At 39.4% G+C, this 20888-nt stretch overlaps 1 protein-coding gene across 29 annotated transcripts in view; it reads right to left on the reverse strand.

Annotated features, from left to right (window-relative positions):
• The window catches only part of DLG2 (discs large MAGUK scaffold protein 2), a 1060789-nt gene that overhangs the window by 15719 nt on the left and 1024182 nt on the right, over window positions 1–20888 (reverse strand). For 20 of the 29 annotated variants that reach the window (XM_075742449.1, XM_075742451.1, XM_075742450.1 and 17 more), the window contains one exon: window positions 12783–12882. In XM_075742449.1, the coding sequence (XP_075598564.1) occupies window positions 12783–12882 (100 nt within the window). Of the gene's footprint in view, window positions 1–8786; window positions 8829–11842; window positions 11889–12782; window positions 12883–20888 lie in introns of all 29 variants that reach the window. The other 9 variants (XM_075742465.1, XM_075742472.1, XM_075742471.1 and 6 more) reach the window with 3 other exon arrangements.

Consider the following 20888-nt stretch of genomic DNA (forward strand, 5'->3'; position numbering starts at 1 on the left):
GAAACAAGTGGCGGCATACGGACCACGGCTCGGGTGCAGGTGCTCAACCCCGATGGGTCACTGTCTTGTCCTCTCCGAGAGTGCGAGAGGAGAGCGGGGGAGGATTCTGCATGAATAATTCCTGGACATTCGTTTTTCTAGGTCACTGTCACATACTCAGTACCACATAAGGGCTCTGGCAGGTTCTAAATATGACTTAGGCTTAGCAAAGTTTAAAATTATGATTTTATTTTTACTCAGTTCAGGGTTTGTCTCTGAGAAGATCCACAGATGGGATTTTGCAACTAATTTAGATACTACAGAAGAAAGAGTGCCATAAGGAGTACCAGGGCTTCATAAACCAGACAGGATTCCTTCATTTCATCTGCTTGCACGCACATCAGCCTGCGTTACATTATTCTGGTGGGCTCCTGGCAAATCAAAGCGTGCACGTACAGGGGAAGAGTGCTGCCTGACACCTGATGGAAGATATAGGGAGGATTTAGAGGGTTTTACCTCACTCTGAAGTAGTCTGACTGCTGTCTGAGTCACTCATTAACGATATCAACAAGGTTTGTATTGGATGCAATGCCTAGCTCCCAAGCAGGTACAAAACTTTTTATGGTTTGGTCTTAAGTTGACTCCCACCTCATGCATCTAATATGTTGATAGCTATTTTTTGTGATATACTATCTAGACAGCTGTGAGAAATGTGTAAGAAAGCTTTTCAAGTAAAAATAATGTTGTAATTAAGGACAATGACAGAAAAAGCAAATAAAAAGATGTACTGATGTGTTAGGAGAGAGGGAAAACAGACAGGGCCAACTCCAACCTAGCAATGGTGCTGAAGCAGAAAAGGTGAAAATATCATTTTTAATAAAAGGAAGAAATTAGACAGCTTTTGAGGACAAGGCAACATAGTATATGAGGAATGTGGATAATGGATTTTCTTCTCTGTTTGCAAATATTTGATACTATAGTCACTTGCTTAACATTGGCTTTTTCAAAGTTTAAAACCTAGAATTATTGTTACACTAGGTTTTACACATCAGATGTAAGTTTCTCTGGGAATTTTAGGGGTGATATAAAACTCAGGATATCCCATTCCCCTGGAGATGAAAAGGTTCCCTCTCCAGGCTGGATGAGCATGGTCCTGCACTGCCTGCCCCCCAGCCCCCAGAGCCAAGGCTATGCTTCTCAACAGCCTGGGAAAGTCATCCTTGGGGTGGGCGATGAAGCCATCACGTACTAAGCATGTGGAGGGGAGCCTGTTGGTACGAATACAATCTTAAACTTGAAAATACTTGTTTCAGTGGCATACAGATCTGCAGAAGAGGATTCATTTCAGCTAATTCCAGAAACGTGTATCGTGAATGCTTATGTCTGAGCTAGTCCCTAGGTACCTTTTAGTGTCAATGGGTGCCTACAAATAGGCAACTGCTTGTTCTAAGACATGAGTCATCTGACCTATTTTAGATGTCTACTTTGGGATAAGAGAAAAAGTCAGAAGGGCGTGTTTGTCTCCATTGTCCCATAATGGCATTTAAAGAGCAAGGTCAGATGCAGACATCTGCATTTAAACAGTAGAATCCCATGGGAGTGACAGTGGCAAGAGCAACTGAAGCAAAATAACCAATAACTCTGACACTAGTGTTCAAAAATTTCTCTGTGGGCTAATACTTGGCTTTGGCACAGAACTATAACAGGCACAAATAAGCCAACATAGATTTTACCTTCTGTTTTGCCTAATCTCTGGCAGACACGTCCACATGCTCAACATGTTGTTGCATCCACGCTATCAGTAGGGTATGGGCTATGGAGACAAATATGCCAGTTGTTCCACAGAAGTCTTGTGAAACTGGGGCCAGACTGAAGGCAAAGAAAAAACTCCAGCCTACCCAAATTGTGCTGAAGCTTAAACCATTGGAAAGGGTTGCAGCAAGTAAGGAGAAACGTTGAGGCTGACTGTGATACACAGGGACTCAAAGATAGACATCTTCCTGAGTAAAGGCTCTTCAGCGTTGAGTTTCAGACTCAACGTGGAGTGTGAGCGTGGGGGAAAGCTACACCATTTCCACTGCTTTACTTTTCTGGAAAAAGGACTCGGGAAGCCCAAGTTTCTATGTGAATAAAATCCTTCGAAGTACTGTCCAGACAAAATCCTGTAAATCCTCAGAGGCTAATATGTGTGTTAACTGTACCAGATGGTATTCTTTAATGATCTCTACTCAGTCAGTACTGCATGGTTTTGAAGTAGTCCATAAAGTATAATGAAGAGCTCTAGAGTCAATCAATAATCGGATTGCTATAACCTTGTGATGGCTTTGAGGTGTGAGAGACAGTGTGAAATTCAGCAGGACACGGGCTCTTATTTATCATTTGACTAAGCCTCATTTACCACCCACATTAATGGCTTAATTAGCACAGGTTAGCTATATTGATCTGGAAAATCTTTGTGAAATTCAACAGACAAAACAAAAAGAGAAAAAAGAAAAAGCCCTTTCTGTAGGATTTTGGCATCATTCCTTCTTTTTCAGTAAAATGCCAGCAAGTCAAAAAGAGTAAAAAAGAAAGAAAATAAAGTAAGAGAAGAAAGCAAAAGGAAGTTTTCCTAAATGTAATACACTTATGAGTAAAATTATTGGAGGGCTTTCACTTTCCCAGGATTGCTATGGCTCTGTTTCCCTTTGTTCTCGGTTTGCCTGTTGGTGATTTCTCATGCTTAGGAAGAGAAGAATAACCTGGAGTTTGTTATCACTCATAGCCTCTATAAACTGGGCAGAGAGGTCCTGCGCAGTCAGATGAGTTTCATAAGGACTATTAATTTAATCTTTTTAAAGGATTTTCCACTGTTTCAGAGAGGTAGTCCTAAAATGGATTTGAGGTGATGCCTGTTTTCCCTTTCTGATTAGATGGCAGAGAGTCTATGAAAGACTCAAAACCGGTGTCAGTGTAGACCTGGCAGATATCGAGCATTTTTCATGTAACCCATAAAAAGGCGCCATCCAGAGCTTCCACAGTGTTGGTGTAACTGCACCCAGCACGTAACGGGGCAGGAGAGCTGCTGTGAGCTGCCGTGGTGCAGCCACCGTGTAACCAAACACCCATCCTTATCAAGCACCTTATGCAGTGGGAATCCATGGATTTTGCCATCCTATTAATGGCTGTGAATGAAAAAAAAATTTAAAGGAATCTAAGGCAGTGAATAACAAAGTAGTACTTATGAAGACAGCTAAAAATTATTTATGATTTTAGAAAAATCAAAGAGATTTTTTGAGTTCATTAAAATTTCTGGACTAATGGTGGTGGTTACCATCGATACATGTGACATACATGTAGATGAGCCAAATTAATTTTATTTTTGAGCTGTTGCTTGAATTTTGTTGCTCAGCTGGATCTAAAATCAAAGAAGGCTTATTTTTCAGTCACCATCCATTTAGGTTTTGGGCTAATGTACAGATTACTTGAGTTGTACTTGCAAGATCTTGGAGAAATCAATTTCTTGTTTTGTTTCATCTGCACAGTCTGCACTGGACAGTCAATATCCTAGTCTCTATTTGTCTCAGAATCCCTTTTCTGGACCTCTACTTAAGCAAGTAAACACACGATTTTTGGAAATATGTTGATAGCTATGAAAGGCCGGAAATCCAATACATAAAAAGTCATCAGTAGTCTGAGAATGAACTTATGACCGAAAAGTGGTCTATCAGCACTATATGTTTAATATTAATACAGCTTGTGAGGGCATAAAATGAGACTCCAATACTTGTGCCAATTTGAGTATGCCTGAATAATATAGTAATCCTTGGTGAGTGTAAGAGCCAACATTAAGTGTCCTAATTAATCAGTGGCCTAACATAATAATCAGGACTCCTTTAACCTTGTTCTGAGTCTTCAAATCTCATTACAAGAGTGACTTGCTGACTTGCTGACAGAGGGTAAAAATTGTTTCCAACAATTTTCCCTATTTTTAACTTTTAGTCATGTATTGCCTCTCTAGGTAATTGGTGCAATCACAACCAGTTATGCAATTAGGCTAAATAGATGTGGTAATGTGTGTGTAATTTTGAAGACAGCTGTAAAAACCTTTACTGAACTACGTGTAAGAGCATTACAACACATATGCAGTAAAGACACTTGAAATTTGTGGCCATTATGAAAATCATGTCTTGCAAAATAAAGACTGATGAGTCCACGGTAAAAAATATGTTCTTACAAGCTTGGTTTGAAAAAGAAATCAGAACATTTTAAGTTACAGAGCTCAAAATAAACTTTCAATCGTGGTTTGATTGGCTGGTTCAGGGATAAGTCAAAGTTGGCTCTATGTATCCTTATCACAAAAAGAACAACTTTCTGCTAGACCAGGACTTTATATACCACTCTGCAGACTTGTTTTTACTGAGAACAGGTGCAAATCAACTAACATAGTTATAGCCTTCATAATAGCATGGCCAGTGTGATGCAGCAGCAGCTGTGTGGCAGCTCAGCCCATTTTAGATCAGGCCAGTATTTGTTCCTGGCTCAAAAATACCTTTTTTTTTTTTTTTTTTAAAAGCCAGATTCTGCTGTCAAATGTGTTTGTGGTTCCCCCTGAAGTTAACAGACCTGAAGGTTATCTGTCGAGATAAAGAAAATCTCATTGTTGGCTCCAGCTCTTTTGTTCATTACAAACCCAGTGTTGAGAGCACTGGCAGAAAAAATCAGGTTTACTATCTGCAACAGCCTTGTTTCTGAGAAGTAGTCAAAGAGTTTTCTCTTGAGACCGCACAGGAGGACTTTAAATTATATTATCATTTTGAAAGAAAAAGTATTTGACTTCTGTTGAGTTGATTTTTAACCCCCAAGCCTAAGACATGAACAATACTTCAGCCAAATACTAAAATTTTTAAGCAATATATTTTTCTAAATAAATATGAATGCATCAGAATATCTTGTAGAAAAAGCCCAGTTAATTAGTAATGCCTCTATTAATTACTGTCCAGGACACAGCCTGGACAGCTCTCAGAAGCCTTCCATATCACTTTCTGTAGTTGTACCCCTGGTTTGGAATGGTTCTAGGAATGATCAAGTAGTAAAGGTTTTGACACTAGCTACTTTTCACTAAATGCTCATCATGAGAAGCAAAAGTTAGAGAAACATGTTAAAACAATTGCCAGAGACCCACTAGAAAAAAGTTCAGAACATCTCACTCGGGACTACAAGTGGCCTGTTTTTACAGGGACAAATATGAACGTCTGCAGGAGAACGCATGGTACTTGCCAATCATCCACACTTTTATTTGTGCTGGCCAAGGTGTGAGTTGCTGATTTCACAGAATCATAAAATGATAGAATCATTTAGGTAGGAAAAGACCTTTAATATCATTGAGTCCAACCATTAACCTAGCACTGCCAAGTCCACCACTAAACCATGTCCCTAAGCACCTCATCTACACATCTTTGAAATACCTCCAGGGACGGTGACTCCACCACTTCCCTGGGCAGCCTGTTGCAATGTTTGACAACCCTTCAGTTAAGACATTTTTCCTAATAATCTAAACCTCCCCTGTCACAACTTGAGGCCATTTCCTCTTGTCCTATCACTTGCTACTTGGGAGAAGAGACCAACACCCACCTGGCTACAACCTCCTTTCAGGTAGTTGTAGGGAGCGAGAAGGTCTCCCCTCAGCCTCCTTTTCTCCAGGCTGAACAACCCCCGTTCCCTCATCCGATCCTCATCAGACTTGTGCTCCAGACCCTTCACCAACTCTTTTGCCCTTCTCTGGACACGCTCCAGCACCTCAATGTCTTTCTGTGAGTGAGGGGCCCAGACCTGAACACAGTACTCGAGGTGTGGCCTCACCAGTGCTGAGTACAGGGGCACAATCACTGCCCTGGTCCTGCTGGCCACACTGTTTCTGATACAAGCCAGGATGCTGTTGGCCTTCTTGGCCACCTGGGCACACTGCTGGCTCACGTTCAGCCAGCAGACTGTCGACGAACACCCCCAGGTTATTTTCCATCACGTACCTTTCCAGCCACTTCTCCCCAAGCCTGCAGCGTCACCTGGGGTTGTTGTGACCCAAGTGCGGGATCTGGCACTGAGCCTTGTTGAACCTCGGCCCATTGATCTGTAGACCCTCACCTTGAACACACAAATTCTCCTCAAAGCGGCACTACATCACACTGAAGAACAGCTTTGCAACATGGCTGGCTCCAAACAGAGTTAAACCAAACTTGGTTATGTGGCAGTGACTGACAGGTCCTGTTCCCAGCTACCCAGCTACAAATAAGAAGAGCAGCAATAATAATTGCATGCTGTCTTATTCTACCAGGAATTAGCTTTACTCTGAGCACATACTATTTTTTTTCCTTTCATTAGCAATAAATAAATGACTAAATAGGCGGTGAGGAACACGTCTTTAGGAAGTGTTCACAGACTAGGTCTGGTAATAATTTTTCCCATGTAAGGGATATTGATAGGCTTCTACTGTGCAGCGTCCTTTCTCAACAGTCCCACAAGGTCCGAACTGCAGTGAAATAAGACAACTTTTTCATGACAGGCTTCATCTCTCTTATCTCCACGCCCTCACAATTTGTTGACTGCTCTCTCTGACCATCCACCTCTTGTTCTTCTCTGATTCTTCTCTGTTCCTGACTCACATTTTTTCTAGGGGAGATTTGTTGCAATGAGCTGTGCAATGGGACGTACTGTTGACACAGGGTAGCCTGGAGATCCAGAGAGTAACCAGCTGGACTCAGGAGGGCTTTAAGTCCCTACAGGAGATATGCTGATATACCATGGCCATGTAGTAATTGAACACACAGTCAGGTTAGAGTTGGAATGCCATCGTGGCCATCTGAAACTGTAATTTCCAGCTGGCAACCAAAGCTGCTAGTTGCCCAAGGTCATGCCTTCAAATGTCATGTCAGCACACACCAATGAATCTTTAGCAAGTGAAATTAGGCCCTTGGGGCACTAGGTCCTGGATTTTAAAGCCACTTTCATTTGGCATAACCTAAGATTGGCTTCCTCTGCTGCAAAACAGCATAGCTCTCCCAGGGGCAGAGAAGGAAGCCCTGCCTGCATCTTCTCCACCAGGCAGCAGCTGATGGACATACCAGGAGTGTGTGGGGAGCTCCAGCCAACAGCATGTAGGCTGGATGCTGCTGGGGTGAGACAGGAGCTTGCACAGGTGGAAACCACTCTAGAAGGAGCGTGCCTGGCATGGGCAGTTGTTACCCCAACACTACTCTTCCTTCTAAGTATCTATGTCCCAACTAACTTCCCCAAACCATTTCTGTCGCCTTTCTCGCACCTCAAAATATACACTTTGTTTCAAGCTATTTCACAGCCAGTGAGGAACTGGCTACCTGGCCTGTCTTATGATGAAGTTTAGGAAATAGCTATTGTGGATCTGCTCCAAATGTTTGGCTGGAACTGGGCACCCCTGTTAAGTCTTCTGTTTGGGACAGTACATCAGGCATGGGATGTGCTCAGCCACCAGCCTAGATTCTCCTCTGGGCTTTTACCCTGAGCTCACCCTGAAATAAACACACCTGGAGGAGATTTGACTCATGCAAACTTTTAAAAAATTTAACCTATAGACTCATTGCTGATTGTAAAGTCAGTCTGGGAAGGAGCATCTTATCTTTCAAACGTGAAATCCTCCTCTGCTCCTCAGTAGAGTACACATTAAAAATAAAGCATTCAGAATTGGATCTTGGCAGTTCAAGAGCACCCATTGTTTTCTTGTGACTCTGGCAATTGCTTTCCAAGGAAACCTTTGTAATACAAGAGAATACAAACTAATTTACCATTTCTGAATTGCATAAGATTAGCTGTTTTACTGAAACAAACCAGTGTTTATTAACAGAGCTCAACTGCTATGCACTATATCAAGACTAGTAAATATGAGGTATGATACCAATGATTACCTGAATGTATGTGGGTGCTTAGCACAAGTGCTGAGTGACTGGTGGAAAAGTTGATTTGCTAAGCAAATGGCTTGAAAAAATCAAACAACTGGGTGATTTAGTAAGCAATTTATAATTTTAATTACCTTTTATTACATTTCCTGTCATTTATTTAATGCTTTATTTTTTTTGCTTTTCAACGCTTCCAGAAAAATAGTTATATTGGTTCAATTTTTGAGTATTACTAATAATTACACAATCTGCCTCTTGGCTATATGACCACATGGAGTTTGTAATTCCACCCAAATCAGGTTGCAGGGTTGGGACCTCCACTTACAGGGAATCAGTGACACTCAGTGGCAGTGCCTAAGGGGTGAAGGTCTATCTTACCTTAATTTGAAGACTTCAATATGCATCAAGAAACCTGTATTGCCAAAAGTAGGGGCTCAACAAAATTTTGGGGACTATTTTTTAGCCCTTCATACAGGCATGCAGAAATGCAAGTAAAAATTGTGACCTCGTAAAGAGGATGCCTTTTGCAGATTTGACTACAGCTATGGAGTAATTCTACTCTTAAAAGATCATCAGGAACCTGCCCCCTCCCTGCTGAAATAAACTTTTTGTCACTAAGCCAAATAATCCTGACTTTCACAGGCTACACAAAGCCAGATTTGGTTTTATGTCCCAGAATACATCCCCAATAACAACCTGCCTCCCTTCTCTTATAAGGGTTGCCAGTTTTCTTTTACAGCTTTGCACTCAAGGTGTGATCGTAAATTTGAATTCCAAGCCATTTGCTCCAACCGTCTTTTTAACATTAACCAAAGAGTAGCAAGGAGAGAAACAAAATAAAAGAAACAAACAGAACAAGCAATGCAAAGTAAAAGGACTCTAATGAAAGCAGTAACTTACTGTAGCTACTTTCACTATCGCTGGCATTAGAAGAAACATGTTCTGCAAGAACAGTACAGCAAATTAAAGAACATAACCAAGCACCACAGAGCTGCAGAAACTTAAAAGAACTGCCACAGTCATGCAAAGGTAGTTGTGCGGAGAGGAAATAAAAACTATGCAGTGGCATCACCTGAAAACTCTCAGATAATTTACACAGGTAAAATGAAAGCTTTCTCTCTTGTGGCATTTCAGAAAGAGACAATATAACATGCATCATGGCAAAGCCGTGTCTTTTCTTGATGAGACAGTTAATGACATCTCAGATAACTTAATTTCAAAGTATACTGTGGTCCACTTGCATCTCACTGGATGTCTTGAGTAATTTCATGAAACCTGAGTGGCTGCTCATATTATTCTGCACTACCAGTAACATGCATCATTAGTGCATGGGAACTATTCCTGCTAAACTTCTAACCTGTGTCCATCTTTAATCACTGTGCACTATCCCAAAGGGTTAAAAAATTAACATGAAAATGGTTTTGATATCAAATATTGTAACTGTATCTATTTTACCCTGTCCAAAAAAAAGAAGACAAAACCAATGACAAAACTTAAAAAAAAAATAATGGAAGAAATCTTTTTTCAGACATTGTCTAGCCTCAGGATTTGAATTATAGTACGAAAACCTTTACCAGACCAGTCTGGATGGGTGAATAGGAATGTAAGCACTATGATGATGGGTCAGACTTGCGGTTTGGCAAGTCTGGTGTCCTGTTTCTATTATCATGTTATTTAAAGGAAGCTGCAATCTATATTTTGTGAATCTCTATATTTGCTGTTCCTAAACTGTAGTCAGCAGACTATGGTCAGACCATGCTATATTGTTGCCAAGAGGTCTGCAGAACCACATTAAACAGTGGTTTTAAGAAGAAATGCTGATTACTTTGCACCTGAAAGATCATTTGACAGTTGAAACTTTTCAGCTGGCCCAGGACATTTAGACGCCAATGGTATAATGTCTATACAGTGGGGAGGTACCCTGGGTTAACGAGAAAGACACGATGGTTAAATGGACAATGGGTACAAATAAATCACCTCCTGACAAACACCAGGAGCCAAAATTGGTCCAATATTTGTCATTAAACCAGTGGGCAGATTAGGCTGTGGGTCACACTCACCTGCAACTGCCTCTAAACGTTCCCAGTGACAGAAGGAACTCATAAAAGCCAAGAATCCCCTGGGATGAACCCAGAGTAGACCATACATGGATGTCGTGAAGGATGACTATGGGAACTGTACCAAGACCACCTTTTCTCTGCAAGGTGCTGTGTTTGCCCCACATATCAATCTGATGGCTTAGGGTTCATAGACTGGGACTGATGGGGTTACTGGAGCAGCAGAAATGAGGGGGGATGATATCTGATGAAAACAGTAATGGAAAACTTTGATCTTGGGCTTAGTAAGAAGCTTTAAAAAAATAAACTTACATTTTGAAGAAAACAGTATATTGACTTTTGGACATTTCATAGCAAGTCAACAAGGGTTGTCTGAAACTAATACACTATACAGGACACTGAAGAACTTTATTAAACAGGAAAAAATATCCATCATAGTAGGAACTGTCATTAAAAAGCATATCTGAGTTGAATATTAGTGAAATTTGGATGGGTGGGAATGTCTAGGGGTGTGATGGTAATTGAAAGCTAGGTGCAATATTAATAGAGAAACTAGAGCCTATATAATACCTTTGTGCTACATTTCCCTTAGCAATTTGTAGAATTCAGTTATCTCCTTTCAAATGGTTGGATGTTACAGAGATTTGTCTTTGTAAAGACACAGATATTCAGAAGGGTTATGAGATCAGAAGTATTCTACCTCTCTCTATGCAGGGAAGAATCAGTATTTGTTGCTAATAAGCTGCTATGACACTTTAAGTAGCAGAATAGTTAAAATTCAGGTGGCAGCAACATTTGCTATCTACGACTGACAAAACTAGTCTTGCAGAACTGTTCTTACAAGAGATGAAGCTTTCATCTTTAAATTGCGAGCTACTGTATGGCTTAAAGTTAAACCATTAAAATGTCCCTTCAAGAAATCAGTCAGAAACAGAATAATCTCTAAAATTGTGTGCAGGGATGTGCATTCCTGCAATTAAAAAGCACATACAAAACAGTAGGCGATGCAGCGTTAGCATTCACACACATTTTGCTCCAATTACTTGGTGCTTAAGAAAAAGAATAAGAACTGAGGAAGAAGCAGCCAAACACATGCAAGTGGCATTTTGTTTAAAATTATTTAGCTCTGAATACAGAATATAATGTGGCTATTTATATAGAAATCAGCTGCAAATATTTCACTCTATACAATTTTCCTGGTCTAACTTTCGAGGAAGCGAAATTGTTTCTGAACAATTATCTGACACGTTACACATTCTGCAATGCCAAGTCTTGAGACAGGATTGCTGCATCAGAAAAAGAAATTGATTAAGGTTGTATGACAGAGCATAGGTTGCTAATGGTGAAATGGATCCAAAATTAACTTTGGAGAAGGCATGGTCTTCTCTAGCCTGCAAATGACTTCTTCCATGAATAACAAATACTAATCTAAAATCCAGCAAAGTAACAAACACTCCCATGCAAAAAGCTGAAAATGCAGAAGCAACAGCATAAAATAATTTTCTATTGATCTCCTCAGGATGTGATCAAGTTAAAATGTTTAACTTTCCCTTTAGATGGAGAGGGAGGGATTGCTGCTGAAAAAGAACAGTCTGGGCAGCAAAACGAGTTCTAGGAATGCTTCTCTACAGAACTGCCATGATGGGAACAATAACATACTGTCGGAAACAAAAGGTGTTATTACAAAAGAAGTGAAAGTGTCTGCTTGATACACTGTATGTTATTTAATATCGTCATGCAGAACAAAACGATTGAAACATTTTTAACGCATTCACAGCTGGGTAACAAATAAAACTCTATCTTGTGCATGCTAGGAGTGGAGGGTCCTCAGAGAAGGAACAGAAGCCAAAACAAAACAAAACAAAAAAAGATTTACAGTGACCATTCCTGGGAACTTACTCAGAGTCTTTGTTCCATAACCGTCGTCACCTAATCCGGGGATGTCCTGCACGGAAGTCCCCAGAGAGAGCAATGAGAAAGGAAGAACAGCCGCAGAAGAGGAAGGAAGAAGTCAGTGGAGTTGAAATGGATACTACCATGACTGACCATGTTGATTGAGCAATCTGGATCCCTGCTTTTTCTTTCTGAAACAACTTTAAACCCATATTCTATGGGAATGCAGCCAATGAAAGAAGCAGTGACCACGATACATGGCTTTTGGAGCTGTGAGGAAGAAGGAACAACCAGATAAATAAAGTCCCAGAAATGATCTTCACCAGATAAATTTAGGAGAGAATTATTAAGGAAAAAAATGAATATTTGGACTTGGATCCAGCATATATTTTTAATAATTCTGGTTCTCTATACAATTTAAGCAAGCAGTAAATGCTCGGGGAGGTACACATTCCAAGATCTGATTTGCTTCTTTAAGCTGTTAGCACGAATGCTTCATTTAATTGTTAAACTTTCAGTGAAGCTGCCCATGGCAATCAACTTGGAGAATGTCAAAGGCAAAAAAGAGATTAGACCAGACCTTTTAAAAAGTAATAGTTTAGTATTGTGAGAGAAATCACATTTGCATTACTTTGAGCCACTTCTGATCTGGGACTATTTAATCAGGGAGAAGTTTGGATTTATGACAGGTGCCACAAAAACTTCAAGGAGCCACATTTGCTCTTCCAAAAGCTAAGGTCACTGTTTTATTCTTCTGAAAAGGATGTTTCCAGGGAAGGAAGGACCAGCTGGATCCAAACTGCAGTCACACATTGGTCACAGTAGTAATACCTCTCCTGCCTGCCTACGACAGATATTTGCCTAGATGTGTGGGATACTGGTATCATGCGTGTCACCCATTTTTTTGTGCTGCTGCATGTGGCATCGTCTCCAAGAGGTTACTTACGTTCTGGATCACTTGTTTCCTGCTCACTCTGCTCCTTGCTCTTGTAGAATGGGAATTTTCGTGAAAAGATGAAGTTCTTTTTACGCTTGTCATTGAATGACTGTGAAGGAGAAAAGGCATGGGGCAAAAACAGGGACGTCTAATTGTTGTCACACTCATGCTGACAAAACAACTAGTTTGTAAAAGTGGAGAGAACTGTAGTGACTCAAATCAGTCCAAACCAAGCGGCTGCAAAGAATCAGAGGTGATTGCGGTGAGGTCTGCAGGTTGAAGGCAAAGCCCCTGGAGACTGGATCGATTTGATTACAGAGGTCTCAAATCACAACCTTCAGCTCCGTATTTGGAAACTATCGTGTTTGTCTTCTTCAGATGAAGGGCTACAGATGGCTCAGCATGCTTTGAGATCAAGCCACTCATCTCTAATCATAGCAGACTGTGCACAGAATTAATTCACTGGCTGAAAAAGAATAGGCTGTAAAGAGGGAAGCAGAAGCCTTTGACTCGCTTGTAGTAGGTTCGTGAATGCAGCCCTACACCAATTAAAATATTTTTTTCTGGGAACTGTTGCTGATTTCATGGTGTTTTATTTGGCCCCTTAATTGGAAACTTCTTAAATGTGCTTTAATGCTTTTTTTTCTGCATAATTTAGAAAAAAATACTTGTTTTATTTTATACATGTACATTTACTCATTAGATTCCTCTGGATATGCTTTTAGTTTTATATGATTTAGAGACAGAATTCTGCTGATAAGCAGATTTCATTGCATGTTGAGCACCATATATTGCTTTAATTCTTCAAATGGAGAATTAATATGGAAGAAATTGTTTTTCTTACATGATAAGACCTTCGACTTTATAGAGAGTTGCAAGGGCTCATAGCGCTGTACTATGTAAAAGCAGGATATGCCTGCTTGGGACATCTATTTCAGATACTACATGAGGAATTAGGGTCCCTGTATAGTCAATTGAGAGAAGCTGTCATTTCCAGAAGGAATGCTTATATGAAGTGATCTGTGTTGTCCATCAGACCATGTCCCACACGGTATCATATACTGAACATATGCAATGCCCAGACACAGGACTTTGCAAGTGATCACCTGCAAGAGAGCAGAGACCTTCTCAAGTCACATAAAGGACCAGTCATCTCATGTGTTCATCATTGCTGGAATGAAATGTAACCTGTATGTGGCTCCAATTCTGAAATTGAATAGATTTAGAATTTCAGAACATAATTAATTTTCTTACATTTTGGAAGCAGAGCATAAAATGTGATTTAGAATACGCATTTCTGAAAGATGTGAAGTTAGGTGCTGAAAATCTCTATTAAAATAGTTGTCTACTTGTGTCACGAAAGTTTCATGCCACTTTTACATTTCAAGCATATTTAAAGTTCAGTAACTGAAAACAAAGGAAAAAAATGCACATGTAGAATAAATGATCCATGAAAATCTCTCAGAGTATGTAAACATTGAATGTGAAATTAATGTGGAGGTCATGCACAAATAATCCAGACAGCATGCAATTTCAAAACAAAGCAAATATGAAAGAAAGCCAGAAGAAAAAAAAAAATGCACATGAAGGATTAAAGTAATCTGTGGATGAAAAGAGGACTGACATGCACATTACATCACTTTAATGACCTAAAGGATATAATTAAATTAAAATGTGTTTTCTGTGATCATTTCTTTTATTTTTCCAAAGAAAGGAATTAGCATGTTAACATTTCCCATTGTGAAAATGTTGTTTGTCATGATTCATCTGAATTTGACATAGTAAAGGCATTACACTTTAAAAGGGAAAAAAAATATTATATACACACAATAGCACCTCAAAAACCAAAGGAGTTTTAAAATGACAATCACTTCATTACCAAATGCCATTTCACTTTGGAATTAAAGAGAATGTTATCCCATTGATAAATAAATATGCTGTGTTTCACAGAGATTATATGATACATAACACTTACAAGTATTCTTTTTCAATTTTTCCCCCAACAGTCTAGAGCAAAAACTTCAGAAAGTCCATTTTCACCAGAAAAGCATATATTTTTTTCAAGCTTATGCAAGATCTAACAGTATGTTCCAAATAAGACAGATATACTACAGTGTTATATAAACTTTTTCTCCTCCTGCAATTTCAAATACTGGGTTGCCTATCTAAGAAGATATTGTTCCGCCTCAATTTGGACAATCCAAATCTGGCAATTCATAGCAGGTGACTATTAGTCCAACTGTGGCACTGCATTTACACCAGTAAAAGGCCTTGTGCCTAAAGTAAAGCTGACTCTTAGTTCATTAATATCCATAAGCAAATATGTTTATGCATGTGGTAATATTTCTATAGATTAGCAATGTGTATATTCATGTTAATGATCATCTATACCATCACAGTGTAGTCATAGGTTTTATATTTAAAATAACAAAAAACCTGTAAAATATTATAAAACACTAAAATGGGTCTGATCCTGCAAACTTATAGAAATAATTAGTCCTTGGTATTAATTGAAGGGGCTTACCAAGTAATTATTTTCTTCTAAATTACGTGCATGTTGCTTCACAAGAAACCAAAGACAGGAGTCTTGATTTTGGTTTTGTATCCAATATAAATGTGATTAAAATCAGGCTGATGGTCTCCACCTTAAGGATATGAAATCCTGCAGATACTGAGCAATATGCTTCTTACAGATAACACGATATACATCTCTAACGTATAGAGATAAGGGGGTTGGCAAAGAGAGGCGAGGGAGACTCATACAGAATAAGATCATGTTTCTAGTGGAGATTTTGTTCTGTTGGCAGAGGAGTAGATACCAACACTGAAAACATATTTTCTCTTTTAAGAAAGGATCATGCACGTGAGGAACGGTGGTAGGGTTAAACTGCAAAATTCAGATGTATGGTTTGGATGGATTTTATTTCTATAAAATGGAAACTTTGAGACCTCTCAGATATTCTGGAGCCAGTTTTCACAGGGGCTCCCCATGCTGCTAGAGAGCTGTGATTGTAGCTGCTTTGCCTACATCTCTCAGCCTGATGCAAAAGTTGCATGCAGCTTAGGCTTGATTCAACAGTATTTATGCAAGCAGAGTTTCTGAAAGTCAGTGAAAAAGTGCCTGAAAATGGATTCCTGTATAATTCACAATTTCTTTGCCATGAATATTGTAAAATTCAGTAATGGCAAATAACTCTGGCATTTTGGTCTCTGTGAATGCATGTACAACAGATCGCTTTTATACCTCACTGCTGTCGGTTCACACAGACTACCAGTAACCTAGGAGTTGGCATTAGCAGGGACTTCATACAGGCTAAAAAGCAAATGACATTTTCAAGTACTGTCTGACAACTGAACAGTGAGGTCATTCGTCATTACATTTGAACTGCGATGAAAAACAAAAGTGTCTTTTCTCAGAAAAAAAAGAGGAGAAAATCTTTCACCGATGTCCTGGCTTGAATTCTTGTTTGATACTACGTAGGCATAGACTGTGTTTTGAAGATGCCAGATAAAAATTGTGATGTGCACTCTTGCTTGACCAACTGTCCCCACATGTCCCCAGTTATGGAAGCCTGGCTTACACACACCGACCTTCCCTGGTTGTGACAGACATTAAGACACTGTGTGTTTCTTCTTCTTAAGAACTCCCTTTGGTGTTTGGGTTTTTTTTGTGTGTGTGTGTGTCAGCATCATTTTTGTATTCTAAATGCTTTTCCCTAGGTGAAGCAGACATATATATGTTACTCATCAGCTAATAGGATAGTGGTTTTTTAAAGGAAATTTTCATGTAACATTGAATAAGCAATCCAATTTCAAAATTTGCTTTATAGTGGTAAACATCACAAAGAATAGTGCATCAGTAATTTGGCAGTTGTACTGCAACAGGCAACTATAGCATTGTTTACTTTGAGCTTCTTCCCAATTTTTTTCCACAATGTAGCTGATCCAGCCCATACTGTTTAGTGCAGATGTGCTCTTGATAGAGGTTGTCTTCTTTATACTTCGCGGAAGAGCCTTATAGGTTGGGGAAAGATGTCTTGTGATGCTCTAAAAGCTCTAAAAGCATCGATATCTTCTAAAAGCCATTAAGCTCCCAAATACATTGCGAATGCTTTATTTTGCTATTTCATTCCACTGATGTTAATCCTCAGTCATGAGCTGGGAACCAGCATCTGGGCATCACCTGAGAAAAAGCTGTTCCAGAGCACTTGTGAAATTCTTTTATACAGGGTGTAGATGAATTTCATTTAACACCTATTTTTAGGGAGGTTTGAGCTAAGCTTTAGCCTAGTTTTTATATTATATGATTATCTATGTCAGTCTTGTTTGAGATTGGTCTAGCAGTGTATATGAGAAGTTCATTCATTTTACTGCTTCTCATCTGCCGTGTTGGTTTTTTTTTATTCTTCTCCTTTAATATCTGATATTGACCTAACTTAAAAGAAAAGCCCTTACTTATACAGCATTCTACAAAAATCTACAAAATTTATCATCAACTTTATGTCCCTGCAATCCTTTTCTCTATATTCAATTCACACTTTTTGTACTAGGGACTTTCTTTTACTGTGTTTGAACACTGACTTTAATAAAGGTTTGGGCACTCAAACACTGTTAAATCTCTACATGTTAAATGTCTACATGGTAAATCTCTCCCATCATACTGAAAAGTTGCACTGACATGAGAAAGAAAAGTTTTGGACTGTAACAGATACTCAGTGTTATTTCTCCTTTCAAACATATATATCACCTCTCTGCTTTTATAGTGGGCTTCTCACCTAGCAACGATGAATGTGAAGTCTCCAGAACAAACTCCTAAGAGAATCCTGTGTTAGTATATTTGCTTTATGTGAAAAGCGGTTTTGCAGTTAGCGTGGCAGCATGGTCTGGGGAACATGGGTCCAAACACATTTTGGGATCTTCTGCCTCTGTCCCATCTGCTCTCCTTGCAGGCACTTTGTGGGGACTAAGTCAAAGCTATGACCTGGTGGATACTATCACAGAGGCAGTTTCTTTTATTAAGAAAGATAATGAAGTATACTGAGGTTAAGTGACTTGACCAAGTCTAGAAGAAAGCCAGTGCTACTGAACTGTTCTTGCTTTCCTGCTGTAACCACAAACTTGGCCACGGACTGGGTTCACACACACAGAAAGCTCTTAATGACGTCTCTGCAGACATGCAGAAGATAAGCTAAGAAGTTGTTAGTGGCAACTGTAAGCCTGGGTGTATAGTGACCACACAGTATATTCTTTCAGACATGTACCTTTCATTCTCAGTCTGACCACCCAGTTATATTCTGGCAAGCAACACTTGCCAACTTCTCTATGTCTTTTTATGAAATGCATGGGGAAGGATGTCCCCGTTCTTTTAAGTTCAACCCTAAATTTTCTTAGATACTGCAAGTATTTCCTCCCCTCTCGCTCCATCATTCCTTATTGAATTTTTACACCATGATCTGTTTTGGTAAGTGAGAACAAACTGGGTGAGAAGCAGTTCAGATGAAGATCACTCTGCTTGCTTAGTTTTCCCACGAAGCTGCAGAGAGATTTGGATCTTGGAAATCCAAAATGAAAAAGTACAAGCCTGATTAAAAACTCCATGCTGTCTAGCTTCTACAGGCAAGGGTAGTGTTGTTTAGTATTCATAGATATGAAATGTTACTAATCTTTTTGTAAGACTGAATTAATGTCACTTGTCAGCCAGCAACTCAATTTTAATTCCTAACAAAACAACAGTTAAAACCAACACAAACTATCGGGGGAACAGAAAGACTAGCAGACTTTCAAGAAAGCATGGAACAGTGGTATTTCCAATTCTGCAAACATGTATTTAACTTGGTGCAAGGTACGAATCACATTAAAAAGGGAGCGCTCATCTGTGCTAATTTACATTGCATCATTGTTGGCAGGAATGAAACGCCAACGTAAAAACCTTGTGGACGTGACAGCCAAGGTCATTTACAAGTATCTGAAAGTTGTACACAAAGAGAGTGGGAAGGATTTGTTCAAGCTGTAACACTGAAATTAATAGTGTGAAAATAAGAAAGGGCAAAGCTCCTTGACAGTGAAATCAATTTGGATGTAGAATAATCTGCCCCAAGGGAAGTGGAAAAGCCTAGATCATTTTTCACATTTAAAACAAATCTGCTAATCTTAAGCACTATGGGGACTAACACTGCAGTGCTGGGAGAGAAGGGGGTGGTGAAGGGAAAAGAGCTAAACAATAAGCCTCTCCCAGGGCTAATGCCTGTGTTCCTGTGATGAGATGCTCACAGATCCAGCATCACAGAGCTGTGCTGGGGTCCAGTGCGGGATTTGACGTAGTTGGGCTCACTACAGTCATATGGGTGGTGTGATGGTCTTCCTCTGCTTTCTCAAGGCTGTCTCTGGAGTTAGAAAGCGTATTCGATCTTTGGCAATGTTGTCCCAAATCTTTCTTTACTCTTTTTAATTATTTTTTTTTCCCAAAAAGTAGTTTTCCCTGTTAGAGCTGATGTATGCCATCATACAGCTACTGATACTGCTAAGAAATCTTTGTGCACGTGAACCTGTCTCAGCATCCTTTGTGCAACAATGATGATGAAAGAGCCTCAGAGATCAGCCCAGACCCACAGATTTTCCTACACTGTAGGACCTTTGTCAGCTTGATCTTCATTCCTCAGTTTTGATCAAATATTTTCTCATATCTTCTTCTTAACTCTGTTTCCCAGATGACTGCTGGTGCTTCTTTAGATTTGCAAATGAAATTGAGGGTTTTGGTCTCCTCTATACAATCTTTTGAATTAATCTCAGTAATAAATAAAGCTGCAGAAGGTGTTAATTATCTGTGATGTTAAGAAAACCCAACTTACTCCTTTATCACTATTTTTTGTGAAATCACTTATTTGTGCAATCAATTGGTGTGCACTTGACTTGTGCAAGTGTAAAACTACTGCATAAAATGGACAATTGCATAAAAAGCCCAAGTTGCATAAAGACCTTTATTACTCTTATTTTGTGAAGTAGTAGCGGAGAAAGATTTATAATACCTACATGCCTTCAAACTATTCACTGAAAGATAATTGGAGCAGAGTTATCTCTGGAACTGCGCTTTTGAGTTAAAGGAAGAGTGTTTGCACTCACAGGTGACTGGTGCAGCAGGCTGAATTATGGCAAAGATCTGGCTCAGGAGACAGTGAATCATACCAGGCTCATGGTTTTCATTTGAAACATTGAATTATTTAGGCCTTACAGCTAAAATTATAAAAAATGAAGGCATGGGCAAACAAAAACAAAGTCAGTCTCTAAGAGGCTGGTGTGAGGTTTTTGTAGGAGGAGAAGTTCCTACATGTTCTGGTAATGCATCTCACCCTAACAGTCTCATAGACGGGATATCAAATTAGACGGACTTTCGTTTGACCCAGGTTGGCAGTTCCTGTGTCCCTATAACCTCCCAGACATGGCCTGTGAGTCACTAAGTCAATCAGAACTGAACTGCTTGAATTTGAGTAAGCCAGGACTAAAGATGTAAAATACGAGACTGTATCATCTTGACGAGTGTTATTGCTTAACTCCACTCTTCTGGAGTTTTGTATGAAATCTTACTGGAGGAAAACTTTGTTCTGTTTCTAATTCTTTGGCAATATCTATTACCAATACTACACATTTTTCTTTTCAACCACTTGTTTAGAATGGAAGCCAAGAAATGATGACATCATTACCTATAGAACCATAGAATCATAGAATGGTTTGGGTTGGAAGAGACCTTTAAAGGTCATCTAGTCCAACCCCCTTGTGATGAGCAAGGACTTCTTCAACTGGATCATATACATACATGCAAATTTCCTACCATTCAGTTCAGGGCATTAGACAACAAGTTATAAAAACAGCACACATATGAAGTTAAACTCAGCACAAATTTCTGCTGGAACAACTTAGAGGAAAAGCAATTGACTGTCAGCTGTAAACTTTGGCATTCTACCTGTGCTAGCAAATTTTCAGTGTGTTACATCTAATCTGTGGCTAATTTAAACATTACACTACATATCTTTATGTCAGTGACTCTCTTAAACATTTCTCTTACCTACAAAGAGACGGCAGACATCATTGTTGTGGGACAGATAACACTGATACTGTAGT

The sequence above is a fragment of the Balearica regulorum genome, chromosome 1 (assembly GCF_011004875.1).
Source record: "Balearica regulorum gibbericeps isolate bBalReg1 chromosome 1, bBalReg1.pri, whole genome shotgun sequence".
In the NCBI taxonomy this organism is placed as follows: domain Eukaryota; kingdom Metazoa; phylum Chordata; class Aves; order Gruiformes; family Gruidae; genus Balearica; species Balearica regulorum.